Genomic DNA, 26,515 nt, shown 5'->3' with positions numbered 1-26,515 from the left:
GTTGGACTTGGTTATTTTTCTTTTTAGGGCTAGCTGCAATTGCCTTGGCAAGTAGCCTGATCTAGAGAGGGTTTCTATAAACATGCCAGCACAGCCGGGAGTTGTTATGGGGTAGACAATCTCTTCTACCCCTTAAGCTACACAACCTCAGAAAAAGTGAGGTCTTTGCTACCCCACTTTAGGTGGGGTTGGTTCATAGTTAGCTGTAGCCAGAGCTGAATGTTTTGCCTCCATATTCAGAAAGAATTACTGCTTGCACTGCTTTTCCCTTGCTTCCCTACACCGACTTCACTCTCTACAGGAATTGGCTCAGCATGATCCGAGGACAGGGGAAAAGAAGAAAATGGAAGGGATTCTCATCTCTGGCATAATTCAAACTGCTTTGAAAAAATGAAGGGAACGGTGTACCCAGCTCAAGTAGATCAGTCTGACAGAATCAAGGAAAGTTTCTGTCTCCATAGATCTTATGCTCTAGCAAAATTGGATTATTTTAATTTTTATTATTTTTATGATGTTAGGATTGATTTTTTTTAAAGGGCACTGAAGAAAGTAAGCTCTAAGTGCAACTGAATCCCTTGAAAATCTTAGCTGCAAACATTGCTATTACTTTCTTCTACTTTTCTTTCACCAAATGTCTGTTTTTCTATCTGAGCCAGCTGACAGACCTCAATCCACTAAAAATAATCTTTCCCTTTTCTCAGATATCAAAGATTTCTCATAATGTTTTACAGGGCAGGTTCAGTTAACATCTGTAAAAACATAGCAAATTAATTAACCCTTTGAATGTCCTTCTCCCTGTTTATAACCAATAAGGCATTTTTTTTAGCTCATGGACCTATGCTAAGGGTGACTTTTTCCTTTAGCTAAATTCCTCTAAGATTCAAAGTAGCCACAGCAAACTGAATTTAAAGCATGTAGTTAATCAATTTTCTCCTGTACTTTCCTGCTGTGCTTCTGGTCTCAAATAAAATCCATCTCTTAATTATTATATATATATATTTTTTCTTTTGAGGGAGTCACGACAGACAGCAACATAAGAAACATTTCCTGGCTCCAGTGAAATGATGTCTGTTGTCTCCCATGGTTGACATTGTTTTTTGAAATTTCCTAAGGAAAATCTATTGTAGGAAAAAAAAAAAAAAGAAACTTTTTCGTCTTTCATATACTACAGTCCAAACATTTTTATAGTTCATTAAAATTCCAGACCTCAATTTATCATTCCCAAGCTGATGACTAAGCCTGTAAGTCTAATGGTATACATTGTATTATTAAAGGGTTTTGTGTGAGATACACTTAATATGTACCAGCTTGATTTCCTTGTAGTGTAGGGTGGGACAGATCTTGTGGCTAAGAAAGAAGGAGCAGATCTGATGTAGTTTAACTTTTGTAGGCCTTTGGCAATCTTTCTCCAAAGTATGAGAATTCAGAGTAATTCAAACTTCTGTAATGTGGTTGTACAGTTGATGAAATAAATCACATGGAGCACTCTCAAGCTGGCATTCCAGCAGTGGAGCCCGACACAGATTTCACTTAGGCTGGTACTACTCACTATTTTCATTACTGTTTGGATGAGGGAGGAGAAATCCAGGTACTGGGATGCTGTAGGACACAAGCTGGGATGGGATCACAAGTCTGTCAACGGGGCTTAGAGTTCAAACATACCTGGATGTCTTGGTAAAGCAGTGTGGAAAAAATAGGATGGAATTTCTCATCCTTTCATGAACACAAGTATAGTGCTTTGGTGGTAAACAACTTCATGGCTAAGGTAGGGAGAAAGAATTACTGGGCAGCAATAGGATCCTAGAATAGGATCAGAGGATGGATCACAGTCTGAGTAACAGGTCAAATATGTGAAACTGTGGTGAAATCGACAGGAAAATGGCACCCCATCTTCAGTAAGCAAGAGTCTCGAGCTCTGCTCAGCTCTGTGAGGCCTTGTTTGGAGGATTATTTCTGGGCTTGGCTGCCACGTTTCACCAGTGGTGCAGGCTGTGTAATGCTAGATGTCAGATATTTTGAGCCCATATGGTGCAACAAGGATTGGAAATGACACGAGTGGACTTATGGTATGCAGGTGAAAGTCTGATGTGAAAATTAGAGCATCAGGGTTTTCAGCAGGACCTCAAGCCCCTGTGGCCTCTTACCTCCCTTTTTAGCCTCTGTACCTCCTACCTGTAGTTCTCCAGATGGTGTTTATTTCAGTATGCACATGCATAAGAGGAGAGCTGGGGAGAGCTCTGTGCCTTGGATGGTGGAATGCTCCCTGTGTGCGTAAATAATGCAGCAGCTGCATCTATTAGTGTGGTTGTGTCATAAATAGCGTGGCTATTAACTGTTAATAATGTACAGTAGGATCCAGTAAGCTCTTCTAAACCTCTCCTTGGAAGTGTGAAGATGTTTGTCTGTTTTACAGCACAGATAACGTGGCTGACCCTGAGTAAAGGGATTAGGGTGAAGCTGCCGTGTTTATAAGGAAAGTACTTCTGGTGCAACTCAGAACCCAAGTGCTTAGGTTGAGAGGTAGAGCAGGCAGCAGTCTCCTGAAAATGCTTGGGGCACATGGTCATCTCCTTTCTGTGTCTTTTTCTTATAACTCCTGTCCTGTAAGTTGGTTTGTTCCTCAACTATCCTAAGTTATCACCACTGGGACCATTACTGGAAAAGTGATATATATTTTTTTTTACACGCTTGGAATGAACAAAAGTGCTTAAAGATCCTCACAAGGACATCAGTATAATATATTAGCATATTTCCAACTGTGTTGGGGGAATTGTGGCTTAGATGGCTAATTACATCTCGAAAGTACTCCTCAATGTGTGATGTTGCCTTGCTGTTGTCTAGGTGGTGCAAGCATAGTGCTGACAGTGGCTGTAACCTGCACCTGGGTATTCCTGGGCATATCACCTAGGCTGCACAGTGACATTGTCACAGAAGCTGTTCTAATGTCTGTAATTAATGCCAAGAGAAACAGAAGTAAATGTCATTTCTTTCGCTGTTCATCTCAGAAGTCAGAGTCTCCCCAGCAGTTTCATAACAGTGGATTTACCCAGCAGGATCCCGAAGCATGCAGGGGCCGCGGTGGAACTGGTGAGGTGCTGTCTCTGCACTCTGCTGCTCCGTGTTTACTCTGGACCCCAATGGTCAGCAAATGCTAATCTCATCCATATGTCTGGCATTCAGCAAATGCTGCTCTCTGTTTTTAATCTGAGGATTGTGTGAGATATGAGACACACTTCAATTAAAAAAAAAAAAAAAAGGTTTAATGTGGTTGTTTTTGGCAAAGACAACCAAATAAGATAAGATATTTGTAATACATGGTAGGGCTTGCTTTCTTTCAAAGCCAATGAAAGTTTTGGCTTCCTATAGTGACAGAAAAGTTTGAACAATTTTAATCCTGGAGGATCAATTTATCTCTTGTTTATTATGCAAGTAAAATAACATTTTGAAAGGAAAAACAAACTAGAAATTATTACTACCAGACATACATGGAAATGGGGTATGAAACTTGAGTTTACCGAAGCTGGGTTTGGAATTTTTGCTCCCAAGTAACCAAAATGGGATCCAAGTACAGGCTGAGTGGTACTGATCTCAACTGATACCAACCTCTGCAACAGGCAGCTGCATTGGTTTGTGTTAGCTGAAGTGCTGGTCTGAAGTTCCTGGTACTGTTCCGTGTCAGAGCACCCAGACAGGTGAATGAATCCATCTTTTCTGCAGAAGAATGTATTGTACATGGCCAGGTTTCCTCTTGCTGACCATTTTGTTACTCAAAATTTTTGTTAAGGTTAGTTAATAAGCTTTGAAATTTTCTCTAACTGAAGCCACATGTAAGAACTATGAACAGAACAATGTCATGTAATGATCAGTCATTTGTTGCCCAACAGGCATTTAAAATTCCTACCAGTTGTTATTTCATAAGAAAAGTCTCATGCCAAATGTTGTATTCTTAAAGAAAGCAGCAGCAGATCCTTGTGTTATATATGCAGACATGCATTACGTACTGACACACACTGAGCCACCCTAGGCTGCCATCTGCTAAACCAGCCCAGGAAAACAGGCTTTCAGCTCAGAACTGAGGTTCTTTTTTCCTCTGAAAATAAGTTCAGCTGGCACTGGTTTGTAACAGGACCATCAAAGGGAAGACTGAGAGGTTTTGACATGCCTGTGGTGTTTAGCCAGGCTTGGGTTGTATTTGGGGATCGTCATCTAGAATTAGCAAAGGACTGTGAGAACCCACGAGGTGAGTAGCACAGTTCCTCATTCTGCTGCTAACGAACTGGAAAGTCTGTGGTAAATTTGGAGACTCCTGCCGTGTTGACGTGAGGTGGAGCTGGTTATTCTGCATTTCCAATGCCTGGATATAAGGTCATTTCCTTCCAGCAGTGGTGAAATCTAGGGTTATTCTTATACTGTGAAACAGCAGAATTTCTTACCAATGTCTGCTCTCCCGTCCTCTTAACCAGTCAGCAAAGCAATGATTCAGATGAAGCATCATGAGCAATCCCAGTGTTGAAAGCAGTGAGCTGCACCTCAACGATGGGACTTCCAGATTGCCTCTTTCCCAAAGTATCGCTTGGCCCTCTCTGACACTGAGAGGCCACGTACATAGCAGTTCACAAAAACCTTTCTGCCAAGGGTAACAAACACACTATTGCTGTAAAATATATCCCTGTGTGCCATGATAGCTAGAGGTGCTCCTTTTAGTGCCTTGACCTGCAGCCTATCGTTGTACCCCTTGGGACAGACACAGCAAGGGGGCAAGCTGGGGAGGAGCAGGGAGATACCACAGCTATGCTTGGGTGAGAATCTGCCTGTACATAGGATGGAGGCAGGAAAGCCATGGGAGAGGAGGAGCCAGATCAAAGAGAGGAATGAGCCCCGCAGACTGGGAGGCGTGTTTCAGACATGTGCATGTTTTCTGCCTTCTTCAGCGCTGAGTGGCAGTGGTCACTGCAGCAACTCACACTGCTTGTGGAGGAGGGTTTCCAGTCTGGCAGCCAAGGGAGTGGCAGTGACAGAAGAGCTTAGGGTTCTGGCCTCAGTAGCATCATTTCCTACTAATTTTCTACTTTTCTTGATATTTTTCCAGCATCAAGGTCTTTCCCTGTAATGTTTCCTTCTTCTCCTTTTACTTACTTTCAGCTCCTCATCAGCTAATGTCAAATAAGTCTTCCAAATACTGAAGTCCTCAACGATTGCTTGCAGCTGAGAGCAGAACTAGGAACTCCAGCAAAAAATGGCTGAATTCTGATGATCAGAAAAGGCAACACAGTCTACATATAAGAATTTAAATAATTCTGTGTATCCTGACTTGTAATTATATTCAGTGCCAGAGCACTTTTGAATTTCCTGGTACAGAAACTCTGTGTTTTGACTGGGAGAACAGCAAATGTCAATATGATGTGGAACACGTGAGGAGGGGTAGCTGGCAGAAGCATGCTGTGATCTTTTGCAGTAACCTCGGATTTTCTTTGCTAGGATCTCTGCGAAGACCCCCACCTGTTTGTGAATGGAATCAGCTCCCATGACTTGCACCAAGGCAGCCTGGGGAACTGCTGGTTTGTGGCTGCATGCTCCTGCTTGGCTCTGAGGGAGTCCCTCTGGCAGCAGGTAGGTGATCAATGTGCTTGGTGCATGAAATAAGGCCAGTAAACCCTGGATGTTTCCCTCACTATCAGCCAGTAATTTTCCATCTAGGGATAATGTACCTCTGGTGACTGGTGAATTTTGGTGGCTTCCAATCTTCCCTTTCTTTAGAAGTTCATTTTCCCTATTACAAGACCACAGTCACAGTTTCCCACAAGTCCCCACCACACAGTTTCATTGAGCACCAAGGAAGAGATACAGCAAAGCCAGAGGGTGCAATGGTCATTCTCTGCAGATCTATTCGACTACTACTTTCCTAAGTGTCTTTGAAAGGGGGTTATATTGGACTTTGTACGAAATCCACCATTTTTTTCACTGCTTCATCTGTTTAAGGTCCAAAGCTTTTGAAGCTGAATAGCACACAGTGCATGCTCAAGGACACTCTGCCCTCCGAATGAAACTTAACATAGTGCATTTAATGACCTTTCCCTTTTGCATATTTTCTCAGGTGATTCCAGACTTTGAAGAACAAGAATGGGACTCTAAAAAGCCAGAGAAATACGCTGGGATTTTCCGTTTCCGTTTCTGGTGCTTTGGCAAATGGACAGAGGTGGTTGTTGATGATCTGCTGCCAACAATAGATGGGAAGTTGATCTACTGCCATTCTAATGTGAAAAATGAATTCTGGAGCGCATTATTGGAGAAAGCTTATGCAAAGTATGATTTAATTTATTGCCCTTTTAGACCTCAGTGCAGTCCCTTCTATCCATCTGCTTGTTTCATCTCTCAACCCAATCATACTTTCCAAGGATTTTGGGTTTGCTTCTAGTAGAGAAATTTAAAAAATGAAAACTCTTTTTTTTTTTTTTTTAATCTTCATGGAGGAGTGCAACACACTGTACTTAGCAGCCCAAAGCCTTAGGGATCTTTCCACTCCTTTCCTAGCAAGTGTTTATCTGCAATCTGCAGTTTTGCTTTGTTTTGTTTTCCCTGGTGAGCCACAAATATATTACCTACATTCAAACCAAATTAGAGTACTTCTAACAGCCACTTGGTGAATAAGAATGTTCTGTGTTACCTCTAGGCTGGCTGGATCTTATGAAGCCCTGGATGGAGGCAGTGCTGCAGATGCAATTGTGGATTTCACTGGAGCAGTGGCAGAATCTATTGACTTGGTACAGGGCAAATACAGTGAGATTATTTCCGAGCAGATGAAACTGTTTGAGGACTTGCTGAAAGTGCATAAAAGAGGCGGGCTGATCAGCTGTTTCATCACGGTAAGTATGGAGAGCTGGGTATTACAAGTTTATTTCAATGAACTTTCTTATCTGGAAAAAACAGTATTAGTAGCATAAGTATATTGAGTGCGCCCTTTATCTGTATGCTTTGGAAAAGCTTTGTATGGAGAAAACTAGCAAGTTGACAGTGTTCTCAGCCAAGTGCAACTCCAGAGCCACCAAATACAATCATAAAACCACAAAGCCACTTGTGCTTTTGGCCACGCTACTGTGGATCTGGAATGCCGTTCTTTCTGAATGGTCACAGTTGTGTATTGACCCGAGGTTAATCCACCTAGAATGCCCTAATTTACAGGCCAGATGGCAGCATTCAGTTTCTTTATTTCCCAAGGAAATTCATTTACAGAAAACACTTCTCCTGGCACTAAGCTGCTGGGACTTGCTGACTCTGCTTGTGAGGATGCAGTCAGTGGAACACCAGAGCAGGGCTGAAAGGCTGAGCTAGCTTGGCCACTTAAGCACTCTATCTCACAGATGGGGAATTTAAAGCAAAGATCTTATTGCTGTCATGCTTAACTATTTCCTACCTTGCAATCTGTAGTGTTATTGCTAAATCCATATTAAATTGATGGACCCCTGGCATTGGTTCATTCAGAAAGTCTTGTGAGTATTACATTCACTGTGCAGTTACCTACAACAACAGGAAATCAGCCGAGTTTGGAGGTGCCTGAGAACATCATCTGTCTAGCTAGGCCTGGCCATGCACTGCCTTGTGCCTGTACCATGGTACCAAAGAGGAACACCTGGTACTTTGTGGGAGATCAACTTGAAACAGAGAACTCTGCTGGGATAGAAGAGGAGTCCTGAACTGTTCCTCCCAGCAGAACAGGCAACAGCTCAGAAACAAATTCTTCTAGGTCTTTGGTGTTTGTACCTTTGTCACGAGGTCTGAATTTGTATTTTAAAATAATTTGTTCCATCTGGTTTGTTTGGACCAGGCCATACTTACTGGTGTGATGGTTATTAACAGTGTTTATGGGATGATAGGTTGCTCCCAAATGCTGAGGCAGTTCAGTTTCCTAACACAGGTCTGGTGAGGGATAGACAAAATCTAGGGAGTTGTAATTTAAAAAGCAATTAATTAGGTAGTTGTAATGCCTTCACTTCTTCCTGGCATTATATTTCTGCCTGTCAAATTAAACATAGTTACTTCTAAGCTTGATTACACAAGGGCTGTTCATATTGGTTTGGCTTGACTCACCTGCATTTATCACTTTTTGATAGCAGCATTATACTTTCCATCTAGCAAGCTTCATTGTGTGTATTTAATACTCAAGTGGCTTCATTGCTGACTTACAAACATGTCATCATTTTCCTTGGATTGCAAAATAGCCCTGAGCTTCACCATTTGGAAATTTGAACAGACAGCGGATATTTAAATATCTCATTAAAATAAATATATAAATGGTTTCAGAATGAAGTGGGAAAGGCAACCCAGCAGTATAGGAAAAGCCTGGGGGATAATAAAGGCAGCAGGAGAGGTTACAGACTTTTGTGCTGTGAAGGACTCTTTTAGTTGTGAAAAATGTAAGCGAAAGTGTTACATTGGAGAAAGCCCAAACCCATTGGAAATGTCAGCCAGTCTTGATGTAACACATGAGCTGATTCTTTAGGAGCCGCTGTCAGTGAAAGGCAGAGGTCTGGGAGAGAGTCTCACACTTGCAAGGGCATGTCTTGTCTGATTTGATAGAAATTTCTCTTTTGACTTTTTTTTCTGATTTCTTATCTTTGTGGATGAAACAGTTTTGTCTCAGCGCAATGCCTCCCTGAGAAGGACCCTGTCTGTTTAGACCAGAGAAATTTTGAAATGGATAAAGATATTGGAGATAGTACTAGGTGCTGTTCGTAATTCTAATAACTCCTTCTCTCTGCACCAGAGCAAAGGCTTGCTTGGTCATTGGACTCTTAATTAGATTATTACAAGTTATACATGGGGATCTGCACTGAGTCGAATCTGCTGTTCTTGCTGTCCAAGAGTTAAATGTCTTAAGGCATGCGGGTTATGGCCCCATACAGGCGAGAGAGATTCTGCAAAACTGCCCATGCTGGCTTCAGATAGGATGTGATGAATCCAGAGGCATGCCCATTGGGATTGTTTCTGCCTCGGAAGCAGCGTTATAGCACTGGCACAGCTTTAATTTTTCCACTGTCCTGCCTGGTATGTGTTGCTCAGAAACACTGCTGCACTAGCTTTGTAAAGGGCCCGTCATTCCGAGCAGCTCCAGCATCTGCGTCTGATACTGCTTTTCTGGTTTTAGAGGTACTTGGGAATTTTATTTAACACATCCAGAGGAAAATCTTCCAGGAAAGCCTGCAGATCTGCCTGTTGCTGCATGAGAGGCCTGAAAGATCAGGAGTGATGTGAAGGACACGTCTGATAAATGGCTACAAAGCTTTCTTGCTTGTGCCTCGTGTTTCTATCCTTGCAGATAGTGCAGTGACTTCCTGGGTATCAAATCCACCCCAACACAGAGATGGGCACTGGACTCACGGGTAAGTCCTTAGGCCCTACAAAGTGCCCAGGTGAGGGCACAAACAGGCAGTGCTACATCCGAGCATAGCCATCGGTATCCAGAGGGCCATTCTGTAAAGACGACAACACTCCAGAAGGGCTGATAAAGCCTGTCCACCAGCCAGTCTTTAGCTCTCTGAGGCCAGGAAGAGACAATGTCCATAGCAGGCAGCGTTCTAGGCTCTGGGCTTGTCTCCTGGGACTTGCCTGGCACTACCACAGCTAGGAGAAGACTAGTGAGCTGCTAGTTTGAGCCCCAGGGCTGTTGGTTCCCTGCGTAATCAAAGCACTTGGCAAGAGAAAGGATAGTTGTGTGGAAAAAAAAAAAGAAATCTTCCCCATCCTACCACCTGAGTGTGTAGATGGCAGATGCCCTCAATGACCTGACTTCTCTCTCTTTTTTTTTTTTTTTTTGATTGTCATTTTTGGTGCCGCAGGATTCCTCTGGCAGTGCCAATGAGGTGGAGACAGCGATGGGTCTCATCATCGGTCATGCCTACTCAGTGACTGCAATTCGGAAGCTGCACCTTGGAGAAAGGCTCACATTCTCTTTTAAGGCAGAGAAGCTCTTCATGATCAGGCTGAGGAATCCCTGGGGCAAGAGAGAGTGGAATGGCGCCTGGAGTGACAAGTAAGTGCTGTAAATCCAGTGTCAACAGAACAAAATTGTGGTTAGGGCCACCAGAAGTTAAATGCATGATTAAACGCTGAGACACAATGTCAGCCTGCAGTACTCAGAGATGTCTGAAATGTTTTGCTGCCTCTTCCCAAGCATAGCATTCTGTGAGCAGATGAACGCATCTGGGAGCAGCCATAGAGATTATGACTTTCTGGACCTTGGTATACATCATTCTTCTGGCCCACTGTATGATGAGTAGAAAAATAGCCTACAATTAAGGTGATGAGTCAAGAATATGAGGTTTGTTCCCAGCTTCACCACTGGGTTTGTCTGTGACTCAGTTTCTCATCTGTTTTTGGTAGCTACTAGGGAGGGTATGAGTCTTTCATTCTTAGCTAATTGAACTGACTGGTGAAAAATGCTGTAAAATGTCATATGTAAAATGCCATAATGGCATATGGCATAATGTAAAATGCCATATTGGAAACTTCTTGAATTATCTTATGTTGAGTTTTAATGTGGGCCATGAGCTTAGCAGGCAGCCCTACAGAGTTGGAAATGATTGCTGAAGGGGTTGTATTCCATTGCTGACAATTAACTCACAAAAAAACATTTAATTAGGATGTTAGAGTTCAACAGTGTGCTTACCAGCCACTTTTAGTATTTAATAGTGCAATGCTCTTAACAGCATATTATGTTCCTATCTTCCATACTTCAGCTAGCAAAAATCTATTACATTCAAAAAGGATTTTGATTCAGATGAAATACTGAGCTGACAAAATGCCAAGAAGAGTTGCTGTGTTTTGTTTAACTTAAGCTCTAGCTCTTGTCTTGCACAGCTGCCACTCATTCCAGTGGAAGCACTGAGGACTCTGATGCTGGACTATGATTTTTGGCCTAACAGAATAAAATTGAGAATTTCTAAATTGTTAAAGAAAATGTCTGTTATGGCAGGCAACCTCACTTGGCTCCTGCCAAACACCTTCACCTTTATCCTCCAAGTACTTACAGAAAAGGAATGAGGACTTGTGGCTCCATTTTTCTTTCCTGTAATACATAAGACAAAAAGCTCATGTTGTATTCTATCATGTTGCCTGATCTAAGCGTCAGAACACCTACATTTAGGATCCTCTGCTCCCTGCAGTCTGGGGAGAGAGGCATGTCCCTTTGGGGAACAATGTAGAGCACGTGAATACATGCTAATACAGGCAACGAAGTGTCTGTGCACTGTACTGTTACTCTGGAAACTGGACACTAGGCATGTACTGCAACAATTTCTTCTCAAAGGCTCTCTGGGGAAATCTAGGAAGCCCTCATGCCTCTTTTTCTTGAAGAGATTGAAAGACAAAGATGATAATCTGGTTTAAGTGAAGCGTTCAATAAGTTCCTGAGGAGGGAATCCAGGTTTCTTTTAAGGGCCTTTAGGAAATGGAGTCAATCTCATATACCTTCCAAACCTGTTGCTTAATGGTCCTAAAGGAGAGTGTGACAAAAAAAATCAATAAAGTTGTGCCCATTGCCATTCACCTCCTTTTTTAAAGTAGCTTTCAAATCAATTAATGTTTTTAAACTCCTTCTGTAAGCCACACACCTTTTTTTTTCTTCTTTTTTTTTTTTTTTTTTTTCTCCTGAATATCATCTATCCTTTTAATATTCCAACATTACCTTTATAAAAAAAGAGGCCATCAGAGAATTTTACTTGAGATTATTCTTTCAGATGAGAGTATTTACTTTCATTCACTACATCTTTTTTGTTGTTGTTTGTTTTGGTTTTGCCTTCTAGCTCTGAAGAGTGGAAAAAAGTCAGCAATGCAGAACGTAAGAGCTTGGGACTCACTATTGAGAATGATGGGGAGTTCTGGTGAGTGGGAGTTATATGGAGAATTTGCAGATAATGGCTACAATGAGAAATTGTCATTACATCCATGATTTATCAGCTTCAAAAACAACTTTTCCAAATGGATAATGCATTATCCAGTCCCAGCACGAGGTCTGTTTCTTTTAAGCTCTCAAATGATGACAGAAGAACAGGAAAAAAATGGATTAAAAACCAGATGAATAAAATGAGTTGTTCTTAGTAAATGTGAGTTTCAAACACCTTCAAAATATGTTATATATATTTATGACAGTCCCTCATAATCCAAAGCAACACGTGCTGATTTACAGACAGAATGCCAAATATTATCAATTCTGTTTACTGACTGCTGTGTAGGATTTCTAGGGCAACCATGACTGAGGTATCTGTGAATACAATTGCAGCAATTGGTGTTTGTCAGTGCTTTCCAGTATGTGGAAAAGGTGTGTTCATTTTTTACAGAAATTCTAGAACTCTGTTTCCACCCTGCTTAGATCCAACAAGGCATTCCAGCAACGTCTTCAGCAGACCTGCTAGTCAGGCGCAGTGTGGAAAGTCTTTAGTTTCCTTGTCTTTGTCAGAACCAGCAACCAGAAGCCACCTGTAGGGTTTAGTCCTGGGCCATTAATAAGCCAGGAAACTATAGGAGACCACAGATACCAAGCTGTTCTCTTTTACAAAGAGGGAGCAGCTTTTTTTTACTTGTAGCCTGGTCTGTTACCATGGCAGGCACAGGTTTTAGCACTGAGATGGTGCTAAATAACAACTACATTCAGAGTACTCACATTTGAGTCATGTTCAGAGACAGGTGTAACAAGAAGGACCATAATAATGTTCTTGAGGAGTGGATAGTGCTTTGGTTGCAGATGATCTCTTCTGCCATTGCAAGTTGTAAGCTATCAAATCCGGACTGCTAGATACAACCTTTCCTTTAGGTTTAGGTCCTGCAGCTGAACAAATCCAGAGCTGACCAGACACCCTGAGGTGACAGTTTCGTTAATTCAGTTCTAAAGTAGTGTGATTGTGGCTTCACAAGTATTTCCACATGGAGAGGTTTCTAGTGAATCAGTTTGCCCACTGGAAAGCCGAGCAATGCCTACTTTTAAATTACCATAGGATTTCATGTGTTATTTTTGCTCTTGGGGTGAATAGTGTTGACTATTTAAAAAACAAACAAACAAACAAACCTAAACCAAAACAAAACATGATTTTCTTGGTGTCCTGTGGAATAGGATGACGTTTGAGGACTGGTGTAAGAATTTCACTGATGTGGACATCTGCCGAATTGTGAACACTTCCTACTTCAGTATCCACAAGACCTGGGAGAAGAAAATGATGCACGGGGCTTGGGCAAAGAGTTCAGAGCCCCTGCTAAATCGCTGCGGTGGATGCTTTGATAACAAGACCTTCCTTCAGAATCCCCAGGTGAGAGTCTCTTCAATCTCATCCTAGCTCTAACTATTAAGCTATTCAGGTTATCTCTTCACCCATTCTTATGTAATTTCTCACTTTCCTTCCCCTCTCAGTGGGGGTATATTTTCAACTCAGTGCATGAAAATTCAGACACAAAACCCTGGCTACTGCCAGAGAGATCTGGCACCTACTTTAGTTACTGTTTTAGTTACTGCTTTAGTTACTGTTTTGAAAACTGACCTTTCCGTTCTCTTGTAACTCACTACATATCTTAGATTCATTAAAGATGTTCCTTTGTCTGCTTCTCTGCACTTATGGGAAGTTTCTGTCAGCACCCCTGAATTTTCATAGCAGGATATTGGAGAACTGCAGCCTTTGCTGTTTGGACTGGGAGCAATGTCAGACTCCAAACTCATCCTGTCATTTTTGCGTAGATGGAGAAGCAGTTATTTACTCCTCTGTCTTATGTCAGTGCCTCCTTTCCAGAAGGTGATTTTGTTCAGATATTCCCATGTATGATTCTGGACGTATTTCAAGTGCTTGTCTGGGTCTCATTTGTAAGTGTTTAGCTGCCACAGAGAACAAAATATGCATGTTATGGCTGAGTACAGCACCTGATGCAATGGAAGCTTTTATTCCAGTTGTCTTCAGGATGGTTGATTAAAAGGCTCTTAATAGCAGTGCTGGAACACACTTGTGTTACCTTGGGGCCATTACAAGTAACTATGGCACGTGTAAGGCACCCTAAGGTTCAGCTTAGTGTTACAGTTAGGGTTATGCTTAGTGGTGTTTGGAGAGAAGGCGCAGAGTCCTGTTGTGTGTGGGGTTGCGTAAAGGCTCCCAGAGGGAGTTCAGGTGTACCCAAAGGCTTCCCTTGGGAGCATTTTTTGATGGTCTCACATCTATCTGCTCTCCCTCTCCCTGACTGACATTGAAGCCTCCTTGAAGTTCATCTGTACCGAGAGAAACTGTGACACTTCAATTCCTATTAAAATAAGAGAATTTAAGCCAAGTATAAATGTATTCCTACAGCCACCTGTTGATTTTCAAGTTGCTACCCCTTAGGACAGCTGAAATGTCATCAGATGAAAGATAATCACAGTTGCACACCTCTCATCAGACCAAGAGAGCTCTCTTGCACTCTCACATTTCCATTTCCACACCTCCGTTTGCTCTGGGACATCCTGGGCTGTCTGACAAGGTAACACTGCATACAGTTCAACAAGGGACAAGAATAAAAATGTGCTGCATGTTTTTATCTGAATTTTTAGATTCCCACTGCAGAGTCTCTTTACAGCCCCTAGGACTCCCTCTTACAGGGTCCTGTGCTTTCTCTGCCTCAGTGTTAATACAGCACACAGAGAAGTGTACAGGCACTGAGTTTGCACCATGTAACAGCCAGCTCACAGTAGCAGGCAGTAGGTGCGTAAGGGGCTGATCTGTACTGTACATCCTAGGAACAATTAATGAAGTCCAGAGGCTCAGGAAGGTATTGATTTTCTTTCATAGAATCATAGAATCATAGAATATCCTGAGTTGGAAGGGACCCTTAAGGATCATCAAGCCCAACTCTTGACACCGCACAGGTCTACCCAAAAGTTCAGACCATGTGACTAAGTGCACAGTCCAATCTCTTCTTAAATTCAGACAGGCTCGGTGCAGTGACCACTTCCCTGGGGAGCCTGTTCCAGTGTGCAACCACCCTCTCTGTGAAGAACCCCCTCCTGATGTCAAGCCTAAATTTCCTAAATTTCCAAAATGGCTGTGCTTCAGCCAGCGCTGGCAGAGGTCAGTGCCTCCTGTGTGTGTGTGTGTGAAACTGCCTGAGATGGTGAGGGCTAGTGGTGAGAAATGGGAAGGATGGTGCCTTATTCTGCAGAGCTCTAACCACAGAGGGATGTGAAGTCATTACAGGGGATGATTCCACAACAGTAACCAAGGCAGTCTCAGTACCTATCTCAGAGCAGAGCGGATTTCATCATCTCTTGGAGGAGCAGGGAGTTTAACCACTGCTGAGATTTCTCTCCATGCTAGTCAGAGTATTTCAGCTTAAATCAGGGTGTGTGGTGTACGTAGTACCCAGCTGTGCACCACTGCAGTTTTATGCTTTTACTTATTTGCTTCACATTCAAAAGTATTTGAGAATGGAAATTCAGTTAGATTGACCAGCATCTGCCTATACTTAGCATAAATACCACCCTCTTCCTTTCCACTGCTTCTAACAACTTTGATTTGCCCCCTGTATGCAAGAAAAAAGTAAAATCCAAATGAGTCTCTAAGAGCGAATGAATTTACATGTTTAATTCTTAGATAGAGTAGATTCAGTGAAAAAAAACAACTAGTATTTGGAAGACTCCTTTGTTTGCAGGTCACTTATAAAGACGATATTTGAAAGTCACTGGCCCTGGTTAGATATTCAAGTTGAAAGAAGAATCCAGAATGATCAAAGACCCTATCCGGAGTCTGTTGATTTATTTTTTTTTATCTTACTTCTGATTTATGTATATCTAAATAAAAGATAGTCTTTTGCTTTCACAGCAGTTGTTCTCTTCTACTGCCTCAACAGTTATTTCGTAATTTGTCTCATGTTGTTCTGTTAGGCGACTTACCTGTGGTTTTTTTTTTCTTTTATTATTATTATTATTAATAATTTTCAGCTGCGAATTGCTGAAAATATCTGATATGCAGAACTTTCCTCCTACCCACAAATGCGTTTTCAGTTTCTTCCTTTGTATGTATATATTTCCTTGCTGATGGCTTCATTTTCAGTCTCCTAAGGAATTAACAGCTTGCCTTCTCTCTGGTACTAGTACATCTTTGATGTTAAGAAGACGGAGGACAAAGTGTTGGTCTCATTACAACAGGAGGATCGGCGCAGGTACAAGAAAGAAGGGAAAGGAGAAAACATCATAATTGGCTTTGAAATATTCAAGGTAGGCAGCCATCTGCAGTACTGGTTCAGAGTTTGCTCAGCAATCTGGCTTCATTCTGGCAAATGAGGTATTTGGCAGATAGAGGCATGGTTATCACGGAAGGGTCTGGCTCTCCTCTCCACATGGGTTTTGCATGTATACTGCGTTGTCACCAGAGCTGACAGTAGACAGACTATCTGAACGATATTAAATTTAGTTCAATTCAAACTGTATTTGAACTAAAGGAACATAAATCATTATTCCCTATTGCAAAAGAATTTTAAGTGCTTTTCCTTATTCCAAGCTTTGAGGAGACAGACTGTATTTTCATAAAAAAGAATATTAACTCTCGATACATGGGGATACATTCTCCTCTCGCTGGAGGCTCCTGCCTGAATTTCATCAGCAAATACAGCCAAGTGAATGAGTTTTAAAAGTCTGCAGTTTTTCTTTTCTGACTCAGAAAGGCCAAAAGAATCAAGAGTGATTTCAGAAGCTGGAGTGGTGAGTAGGAAATGAGCATATATGAAAGGGAGCCAAAGGGATCCCAAACAGTAATTTAATTGCACTCACAGGGCAAACTGTGTAAAATGAAAACACAAGAACCAAAAGAAGCAGGAAAGCAAGAGAAACTGCTATGTGTCTGCTTTTTCATTGTGGAGTGGGATTATTTTGTAACTTCTTTAACTAGTGGGGTTGCACTGAGACTATGGCCCTACATCAGAAAACAGTCAATTTTTAAGTCAGTTGGAGCTGTTGACACTCATATGTTTGACAATCACCTGTTAAGCAAATAATATTGATAAGTGTTGATACAGAAAGTAGATTAATCTACCTGTGCCTTTGTCATGTCTATCCTTATATCTAATTACTAAGAAGGCTTGAAAAAGAAATTGCATCTTTGGAAAAGTGTCAGTACTCTATCTTTTATTTCTGTTCAATAATTTGCTATTTCAGAAAAGTTCTAAACCACCAGACTCATTAGCATGGCTGAGGGTCTTCGTAAGGCCATGGCCTAAATAATCAGAAGACAAAATACCGCAAAAGAACATAGAGTGGCCATTGCTTACAGGAGAATAGGTTAATGTTTTAACTGTGCTGTGGCAAACAATAGTTGCCTGAAGAGCATGTTAATAGAGGGTGAAAATATGGCTGTGTGCATCAGTTCAAATGCCCTAGATTAAGAGCCTGCTATGTAGGGCTGGAATGCTCTGTCTCACATGTGGAGTACTACATGCTGGAGAAAGCAGGCGGATGAATCTCATCGTCCTCTAAGACGGCAGCGTAGCTTAGCAGATGGAGTCTGGAGTGTGTGTGCATCTCTGCAAATATTCAAAACTCTGCAGTAGCATTACGTCTCTGCTAGTGGGTGCATGTCTTTGCCTGTCCCAGACTGTCACCTCCACTTAAGGATATACACGTATACACCAATACAGTGAAGTGCAGAAAAGCACTGCTTGGGAGCCTGTGTGGGCTAGCAGTTGGAGCACTCGGTTGTCCATCAGGACCATGTCCATGTCATAATTTCAGTGGTTAAATGATTTGCCTTTATGGTACGTTGTCTTTTCTACCCATAAAAGGCTGTGTGCTATGCAAGGAAAAGTCCTGCCTGCTGTCTCTTGATAATCCCTCCTTCAATCAATCCCTTTACTGCTCTGTGGCTGTAGGTAGAGAATAACAGAAGCTATCGACTACACAAGCTGACCGTGCAGGAGAGAGTGGCCACATCTCCATATATCAACACACGCACCGTGTTCTTGAAAAGGATCCTTAAGCAAGGCCGCTATGTCCTTATCCCAACTACATATCTTCCTGGCATCACCACCAAGTTTATCCTGAGACTCTTCACAGATGTGCCGTCAAAACTCAGGTACTTTGCGCTCACAGCTGTGTGAGATCTTCCTTTGCCTGTATTGGCTGCACCTCCTCAGAAATGGCTGCCTGTTTGCCCTCAAGTGTCCTTGACTCACTAGCAGGTATTGCTGCGCAACTCCAGAATTAGGCCTTTGAGATGGTCAGGGTCACCTCCCAGAATCTCCAGGTGGCTCACTGGGATTTGCGTGTGCTCAGGACATTTTTGCTTAGAGACCCAAGGACAACTGAGTCTGGGACTTTTGACCTTTTAGTCGGGTTTCTGTAGTTGCCTCAAGTTCTAGATCAGAACCCTGAGCACTGGTTGTTGCTGTTACAGTTGATACAATTTGTCTTTACCCAATCTCATTTGAAACTAGGGGTTATTTGTGAAGGCAGAACTACTGCTTGCTGAAATCAGACCCACTGAATATCTGTCTTGCTTTGAAATTTTTTTCCATGTTTCAGATTTTTTTTTCCAGCTACGTTTGTGTAACTGTTAAACAAGGGATGCTATACATTTGGTTTGCTTTGATTTTATTTTTGTAAGTGTTACTTCTGTATAACAAACTCGAACAAATCTCAAGTTCTGAAAAGGCCAAAATTATGCAACTATTGATAGTTTGCTTGACATTCATTGCTTCAATTGCTTTGCTTTGATTTTTCAGAGAGCTGACAGACGATAAACCTAAAATGACGTGTCGGAGTCTTCTTTGTGGCTATCCACGGAGAATCACCCAAATCAAAATTCACTCTGCAGAAGGTTTACAGAAGCAAGATAGATCAGGTGGTAAGTGTAAAGCGAGTCTAGAAGAGTGGAAAGAGCTTCATCAGTCCTCCAAAGCTGACTTAAATAGGCATGGAAGCACTTAGAAGTTATCCAAACAAACTGAAGGTTTGTGGGAATTTTTTGCAACTCATTGTAAAATCTTCTCAAAAGGAGAGCTCGGATTAATAAGATGATGTAAAACAGCAAGAGTCATGTGTCATCTATGCTGGTCAAGAGCGATAATAGTAGCGAGACTCTTGTGAGAAGCTTTTTGTAGGGGTTGGTAAGAAATTGGCCTTTCAGGGACATCTGTTTTCTAAGTTTAAAACATGCAGGGAGACAGCTGAATAGCACAGACTCTTGTGGTGTATTTCAAGACCTTCAGAGCACTTTGCTCTTCATTACCATAGGCATAATAGCACTTCAGGGAGGAAATTATGGTATTCAAATAACCCTTTCCAGTTAGGTAAACTAAGAGAGGGAGAGGTTAAATGACAAGTGCTGGACTGTCTGTCTACATGTCAAAGGAAATGTCCTGAAATAGAAACACTAAAATGTCTTTATGGCACTTGATGTTGACAGTTAATTTGGAAACTTGTCCAGTTGTTATTTGCTTCCTCATTTTCTACTCCCACTCTCCGTATGTCAGCCTTCACTTTCCATGGCCGGCGGAATAGAAAAAGTCAGACACATCCAGCAGTAAGTGATTGATAGGAGGGAAAGCAAAGGGGCAGAGATACTACAGGAATCTTGGAAGAGGAAACTGAAGAGTCTGCTGAAACATTGGCTGTGTTTGCTCCAGATAACTATTCATCTCTCTTTACTTTAAGATGTGGAACTCAGTTTCGTTAACTCCTTGTGGTAGAGAAGTCCTTAGACTTAGAGTTGTAGTACAGTTCGTCTTCAGCCTCGTGAAGCAGCTGTAAAATTTCTCCTACCAGATGGCTGCGATTTGGTTGCAGTTTCCTTTTCATAGTTGTTCTTGGCACCAACCAAACAGTGAGTGAATCCACTTTTCACCGTGCAAGACCCTTTAACTCTGTTAAGGGTTAACATTCCTGTCCCTCTAAGGGGGACAAGAATGTTAGAGGGAAGAGACATAGAAATTGCTTTAGTTCATTTTTCTTGTTACTTCTCTTGAAAAACACGAGATACAAACACCTCAATTAAATAAGCACTGTAATTCCACAGTCTCAGAAAGGCAGGATGGGTGGATGAGACTGGAGGGGCTATCTGTGAAGGAAATAGCAGAGCAGTGCTTTGAAAAGAGGCAGTGTGTCCTTGTTCTTGCCCTAAGAAGGACATTTTCATTTTTAAGGATTTTTTTTTCTCTGTTTAAAATTCCTTGAAGATTTTTCTCTAACCTTCCCTGCAATCAAGCAATTAAAGCCAATTCTCCTCCCTTAGCATTTCACAATCCTTAGCACAATTACAATCTCGACAAGGTCATTAAAAACAATTGCCTACAGCTGCCAAAGAGCAAGCTTCATCCTGGAGAACATTGTTGGATTGGGTGCACTGTGACACAGAGCTCAGGAATACACAAATGAAACTTAACAACAACATGTGAGAGATACTCTAAAGTACAGCACACCCCCAAATACCTTTAGGACTCAGTGCTACCACACATATTCAGGTTGAGCAGAAGCATCTTCAGCACCCAGTGCTGGACTTACGATTACCCTGACAAAACTGAAGAGGTAACCTGTTGTGGGAAGAACTGTACATAGGAAATGGACTCATGGATTTTCTCTTTAAACATAAGCAAAATTTGAACACAAAACCTAAGTGTATCTTATTGTTTGTCTTTGAGTAAATCTTCACCAACAAAGTTAAAATATTTTCCTTTTGTGTCGAGGGAAAGCTTTTAGTAAAAGCTTTTGTTTTTATTTCTTTTCTTTCTGTGGTACCAAATCCCATCTCTTCATAGGGCACTGAAGGAAAGCTGAGATGATTCACTCCAGCAGCTTCCCTATTGTCTTGAGTTCTTCTGAATGTTTCTTATCAGCATTGTTTTTTCTATAAGTATCTCCATCTCACAGGGTACATTGATAGATTGTTTTACAGAATGGCACTTCTTATAGCAGCTTTAGACAAATGGAGTTGGTAGAGTGCATAAATAAGAAAATCATGAAGCCAAATGTGCACATTTGTGCTACACAATAAAAGCAAGCTGTGCAGTGACAAGGCTAACACCCGTAACTGGCACTCTGCCTTCTAAGGGCGCCTGGCTGGGAAGCTTGGCAAAGTTCCTGATTGATACTAGTGCCCATTTCTGGTAATGTGAAAAGCTGGATATAGCACATATTTCTCTTCTTTGGTGTTTTCTGGTGTTGTTGTTTGTTTGTTTGTATTTTAGATTAAAAACATTGTATATAGAAATTCACCAGAGCACACTGTATGGCTGGGTTGTAAATACACAGTAGGAAGTGATGTGTCAATGTGTGACATTAAATATCCCATATTCTGCGATTGTGTCCTAATACTGCCACAAAATAATTCAACTCATTATCATCTCTCATCTCCTTGGCTTCTTTCTCTCTGAGCTTAGGGATATGGTTTAGTGGGGATTGTTAGTGTTAGGTAGAGGTTGGACTCGATGATCTTGAGGTCTCTTCCAACCTAGAAATTCTGTGATTCTGTGACTTTTCCGAATCCACGTCTGGATGCTTTCCCATGCTTATCTCAAGGAGAAATAGCAGCCAGGTATTCAAAAAAGACTTATTTGCATTGGGATCCCAAATCAGCTATCTCACAAGTGAGTTTAGACCTCAGTCACGTGGATAGTTACCAAATTGCAGCTTTACCTGCCACCAGGACCATTTCCTGATGTGAACTAGACTTAAATCAGCAGCAGCCTCCCGTCTAGTAGGTACTGTGAGATGAGGGAAAAGGCCACATGGCAACTCCCATTGGGAGCGACAAGGAGAGGTTTCCCTTCAGGTTAGGCACAGTCAATGTTTATTCAAGTAGAAAATGGGGAGATTAAGTGGTAGTCTTTGCTGCTAAGAGGGCCTCACACACAGGTTTCTCATTTTCTGACTGCAAAGGTTGATAGCAACTTGTTTCCATGTGAGCTGCTGTGTCAGATTATCCCCACTGTGCTTTTCACAAGGGTTTCTTGATTTCTCGATCTACTGATCTGCAGCATCTCAGCTCTCAAGCTGCTGCTTTTCTTCTGCTCAGTCTGTCATCAGTCAGCTGTATTCCCCCTTGTCCAGCTCCCTGCTTGATTTGTGTGAAGCATCGCTATCATCCCTCAGCACAACAAGAAGACAGAACTTGATGATAACGAAGGAAGGTGTATTTCTTTCTAGAGCCTGTGAGAATTCAGACATCTCATTACATTTCTGTGACAAACTGTCCTGAAAACACCAGAATATCTTTATACTCTGACACTGGTGTATGTGGCTGTGTAAAGTAAGAGGAACCCGAACACCTTTTGTTGATGTATCTTGGATAGAGGGAGCTTAGACTTAAATGAACAGTTCATCACATAAGCCCGTCGCTGTCATCTGAGAGTTGCACACAACTTTCTGAGCAACTCCTGGAGGAGAATGAAGATTGCACAGCAAGTACACACCCAGCCCGGCTCATAAACTGGTTGTCATCAGAACCCTGCTCCCTGACAGAGAAAGGTTGTTTAATCTCTATTTTAAATGTTTATTTGAAAGCTCTTCCTTGCTGCTGTCTGTGATCCATTGTCCCGTCTGGAAAAAGTAACGGATGGTTTGCTGTTGACAAGAGTAACAGATGACTCTAGCTGCCTAGAATCAGTGCATATGGGCTGCTTCTCTTAGAAGTACCTCTCTCTGAGTTAGCTTGTGCTGAAGTTGATCTGCGAGCCAAGTACGGTGGCAGGTTTGCAAGAAGATGGGCAAGTGCTGTGCACTTCTTCTCTCTCACATTCCCAAGTCTGTTTTAAAAATTGCTCTTGCTACTGTCTGTCACACTCTATTCCTAACAGTTTATCTTCTGGAACAAATCATCTTTTGCATTAAGTTTTTCCACTGGAATTCCAGGCTGAATTCACACGTTTAATTGCATTTCGCTATTTCTTTTCTAAGCTAGGTATTGTGATCCCTGGTACATGACATTCCTGGTAAGGGGAGTATCTGGTGCCTTTAATGGCGGTTGCCCTGGGAGCAGTCTGAGAAAATAGAAGGAAGGAGAGGGCAAAAAGCAGCTGGTAAATATTCAGCAAAAGCACAAGAAAGGAAAGGGAGAGAAAATGGAGGAGGCAGGGAGGGAGGGAATTTGCCGATACCGGAAGAAATATTCCCATTTATTATCAGTACTGCAGGAGAAGCTAAAAGGCATCACCTGAAAAAAGACTCAACTGCAGAAGGCAGAACAACTTGTAATTTTCAAGGCAGCCCTCATGTCTCAGCACTGTCTGCTGTGTTTGGCCCACGTCTTTTTCTAGTGACTGGGTTTGTCATCGTGCTTGGTATACCCGTAGGAGCAGTCTGTCTGGAGAAGAGCAGGAACGTCTATGAGAACTTTTTCTCCAGAAAGCCTTTTGTGTTATGTACAGTGCTGAATGATGTGGATGTTAGAGCTTTAGTACAAATCTTCCCCTTCCCTCCCTGCCAAAAAATATGTTAGCCTTAGATAACTGTGAATAGATCTCTTTAAGTCTTAGAAATGTTAGGACAACTGTCATTACTGCTCATGTGTTTCTGGTCTTCACAGATTGCAGCTTTTTCTTGTGCTGTTCTTCCCTACAACTTCTCAATACAGCATTGTGGCCGTAGGAGCGAGATGGAACAGCTGCTTATGCAGGTGCTGTTCATGCACCTTGTGGTGCTCACGGCGCAGCTTGAATCACGTGTAACTGAGAACTGAACCGAGTCCTCCTTTCTCTGCCAGAACAGTTGCCAGAGTAGCAGCTCCAGTTGTTTCGCTGCTCAGCTTATGGTGAATGCTAGGATATTGCTTTTCCACATTAGTAGCCCTTTCTGCGCTGTCATCATCCTGTACATAAACCAGGCATGGAGCTGCAAAGAACTGGACCAACTGTGGCTGAGAACAGCTCTTGTTCCATCCCACATGTGCAGCTCTCCCATTTCTGACTTCTTCTTCTGGGCTTGAAGCCAGCCCTCCTAATACAACTGGCCGTTCAGCAATGTGATCATGAGGGCGTGCTGTGCAGGTACCATTCGTGTCCCTCTTCTACCTCCCTCTTTTTTTCCATCTCGTTCTGAGAATTTAAATGTTTCTTTTAAACGTCTTTCGTTTTCCTTTATAAGTCCTTTCATTAATAGTTTCTCAGTCCAGCAAATTTACCTGTTAACTCTTAAAGCCCAACAATTTCCCCACCACTTCTTATCCTCTGTGTCTCTTGATTACTATTAATAACGAGATGTTGCTTTGCTCTTAGCCTGTGGCTGTCTCAGGCAAGACCCCTTTTTATTCAGATCTCTTTTCCAAATCTCTTTGCAGAGGGTGGAGCTCTTCCATCACTGATTACACAGCGTGGTGCTGCCTCGTGCCCCACAGCTAAATCCACACGTTCAGTGACACAGAAAGTAATTGCCTACCAGAAAAGCCAATGCATCGCTACCTGCTGTAGGAAGTGTGATATGTTGTCAGGGTAACAGGCCTGCCACGTGTCTGGCCAGGTGTAATCACAGCGCAACATACGGAAAAATCTTTTTCCTTCTCATCAGTGGAAGGAGCTCCTTCTGTTTTGGATGTAGCTGTTATGTGGTTTCTTGTGTGAGTTGTTAGTATCTGTTCCTGTAAGCGAGTGATGCATTTGAGGAAAATCATACGGGGAATAAATTGTTTAAAAATGAAAGCTGCCTTAAAATCGTGCTGCCGTATGGCTGTCATTCCAGTGGTGGCATTTTCAAGTAGATGGGGGATAGAACGTGTGTAAGAAACGATCTCGAGTCTGACTTGCACTTACGCACGCTCAGTTACTTTATTTAAAATCCGTATCACAAAAGTAGAAAGGGGTGGGAAAAATAGATATGCTGTTGTTAACACTAGGAATAGATAGAAATACAAAAAAAAAAAAAAAAAAAAAAAGTAGTGCCTGTGTTTAATTCGGGTTAATTATAAAGTGGAGTGGTCTGTTCCATTCCAGGGTATGGGCAAGTTTTTTTCCAGAACAGTTCTTGCTCCCCATTAGAATTGAAAGAAAACATCATTTATAACAAACTGGAAATGTTCAAGGTAAAAACAACAAAGCATTTCTAGAAAATGTTGACTTTTCTCAGTGGGTTACATACGATTAAAGTGTAATTTAAAATATTAACTGGGACCTATGATAGATACAAATATATTATAGTAATTTAAACTCTAAAATAACATAGACCCAAATGACAGAACCAAAGAAATTTTATCAGGTTCATGGGAATTAAATGAGAAACTGTGGAGGACGTGCTTTGACAGTTTCCTACAGAAAATGTTGTTGCAACCAGTGCACTCCTATGGGTTTTGACAATATTTTATTTTTTGGAAGAGCACCTGCTTCATGAAAATTACCTCCTAACATTAATGCTCATATCAGGATGCAGTAGACAGCATTTTCAAGCTAGGCACTCTAAAACTAGGCACTGAGATGTGCACTCAGTGATCTAAAAGCAGTTCTGTGCAGTTCCTGTCCTTGTCCTCCTTAGGAATTGTGGATGATGAAAAGTTTTGACCTTCTGTTTTGACCCAGGAGCCCGAACTACAAATCAGATTACATACGTGCAGATGCATTTTGGCTCTTATGTCTTGAGCAGCATCAGGGAGTTCACTTGGAAGACTTTGTTAGATGAGCCAGGAGGATGGACAGCAAGCGGATATGGGAAGATTGCAATCCCAACCAAAGAGTGAGCTGGTTTCTTGGCAAATGGTGCTCAGTTTCCAGCTCCGAGCATCTAGTTGTTACTGACATAAATGAGGTACTTCACCTCAGCCAGTTAGGAAACCAGCCGTGTGGATGTGATGTGCTCTGCTGTCCTGTTCCCATGCTTATTAGCAGTGGTGATGCCAGGCACAGGAGGACGTTGCTCCTGCTGGGTTTCTGGGGAGGTCTCAGCTGCCATTCTGTGTCCTAATGGCCGTGCTGCTGTGTTCTAGGAGCAGATCCCTACGTGCTTGTCAAGTGTGAGAACCAGAAAGTGCGCTCCCCTGTACAGCACGATACTACCAGTGCCGTCTTCAACACACAAGTGATTTTCTACAGGAAGAACATCGACACTCCCGTCATTGTCCAGGTGAGACAAACCACATGGGGCGGGCTGCCAGAGACAGGCAGGGGAGCACAATGCTGTTACTGGTCTGAATGGCGTGATGGGTGTGGATTCTTCCTTCACATGACTGATAACCAGGATAAAAGTGTGAGAACCGCTGCCCCCCTTACTGTCCTGATGCTGTTTAGCTGCTCAACTGATTCTCCAGCCCCGGTCTTTTCCATAGAACAGCGACTGATGACACTTAAGGAGCACTCTGGCAGAGTGAACCTAGCTCTAACACAGAGGAAAAGTGCTGTAGACACCACAGAGGTGAGCACAAGCAGGCAGAGTGGCACAGACAGGCAGACTGGGTAGATTTTTTACTGCTGATGAGTTCAAACCAGTAATTTTTACTCCTCTTCTAGGCACGCTGTGACCTAGAAAGCAATAAGCTGCATTTAGCACCTTATTTGCATAGCATATGTAAATGAGCATGCAAATCCAGAATTTCCCACATGCTCACTAGAC

General features: G+C 42.1%; 1 protein-coding gene across 3 annotated transcripts in view; it reads left to right on the top strand.

The window, feature by feature from the left end:
* Positions 1-26,515, top strand: part of CAPN6 (calpain 6) — a 56,913-nt gene that overhangs the window by 29,544 nt on the left and 854 nt on the right. For all 3 annotated transcript variants that reach the window (XM_084293854.1, XM_084293856.1, XM_084293855.1), the window contains 10 exons: positions 5,479-5,610; positions 6,095-6,303; positions 6,671-6,863; positions 9,834-10,027; positions 11,799-11,876; positions 13,103-13,295; positions 16,094-16,216; positions 17,863-18,065; positions 18,715-18,836; positions 25,893-26,029. In XM_084293854.1, coding sequence (XP_084149980.1) covers positions 5,479-5,610; positions 6,095-6,303; positions 6,671-6,863; positions 9,834-10,027; positions 11,799-11,876; positions 13,103-13,295; positions 16,094-16,216; positions 17,863-18,065; positions 18,715-18,836; positions 25,893-26,029 — 1,584 coding nt within the window. The remainder of the gene's footprint in view (positions 1-5,478; positions 5,611-6,094; positions 6,304-6,670; positions 6,864-9,833; positions 10,028-11,798; positions 11,877-13,102; positions 13,296-16,093; positions 16,217-17,862; positions 18,066-18,714; positions 18,837-25,892; positions 26,030-26,515) is intronic.

The sequence above is a fragment of the Netta rufina genome, assembly GCF_964035555.1.
Source record: "Netta rufina genome assembly, chromosome: 12".
Classification (NCBI taxonomy): Eukaryota; Metazoa; Chordata; class Aves; order Anseriformes; family Anatidae; genus Netta; species Netta rufina.
The sequence above is the reverse complement of the archived record's forward strand: the minus strand, read 5'-3'. Positions and strand labels throughout refer to the sequence as shown.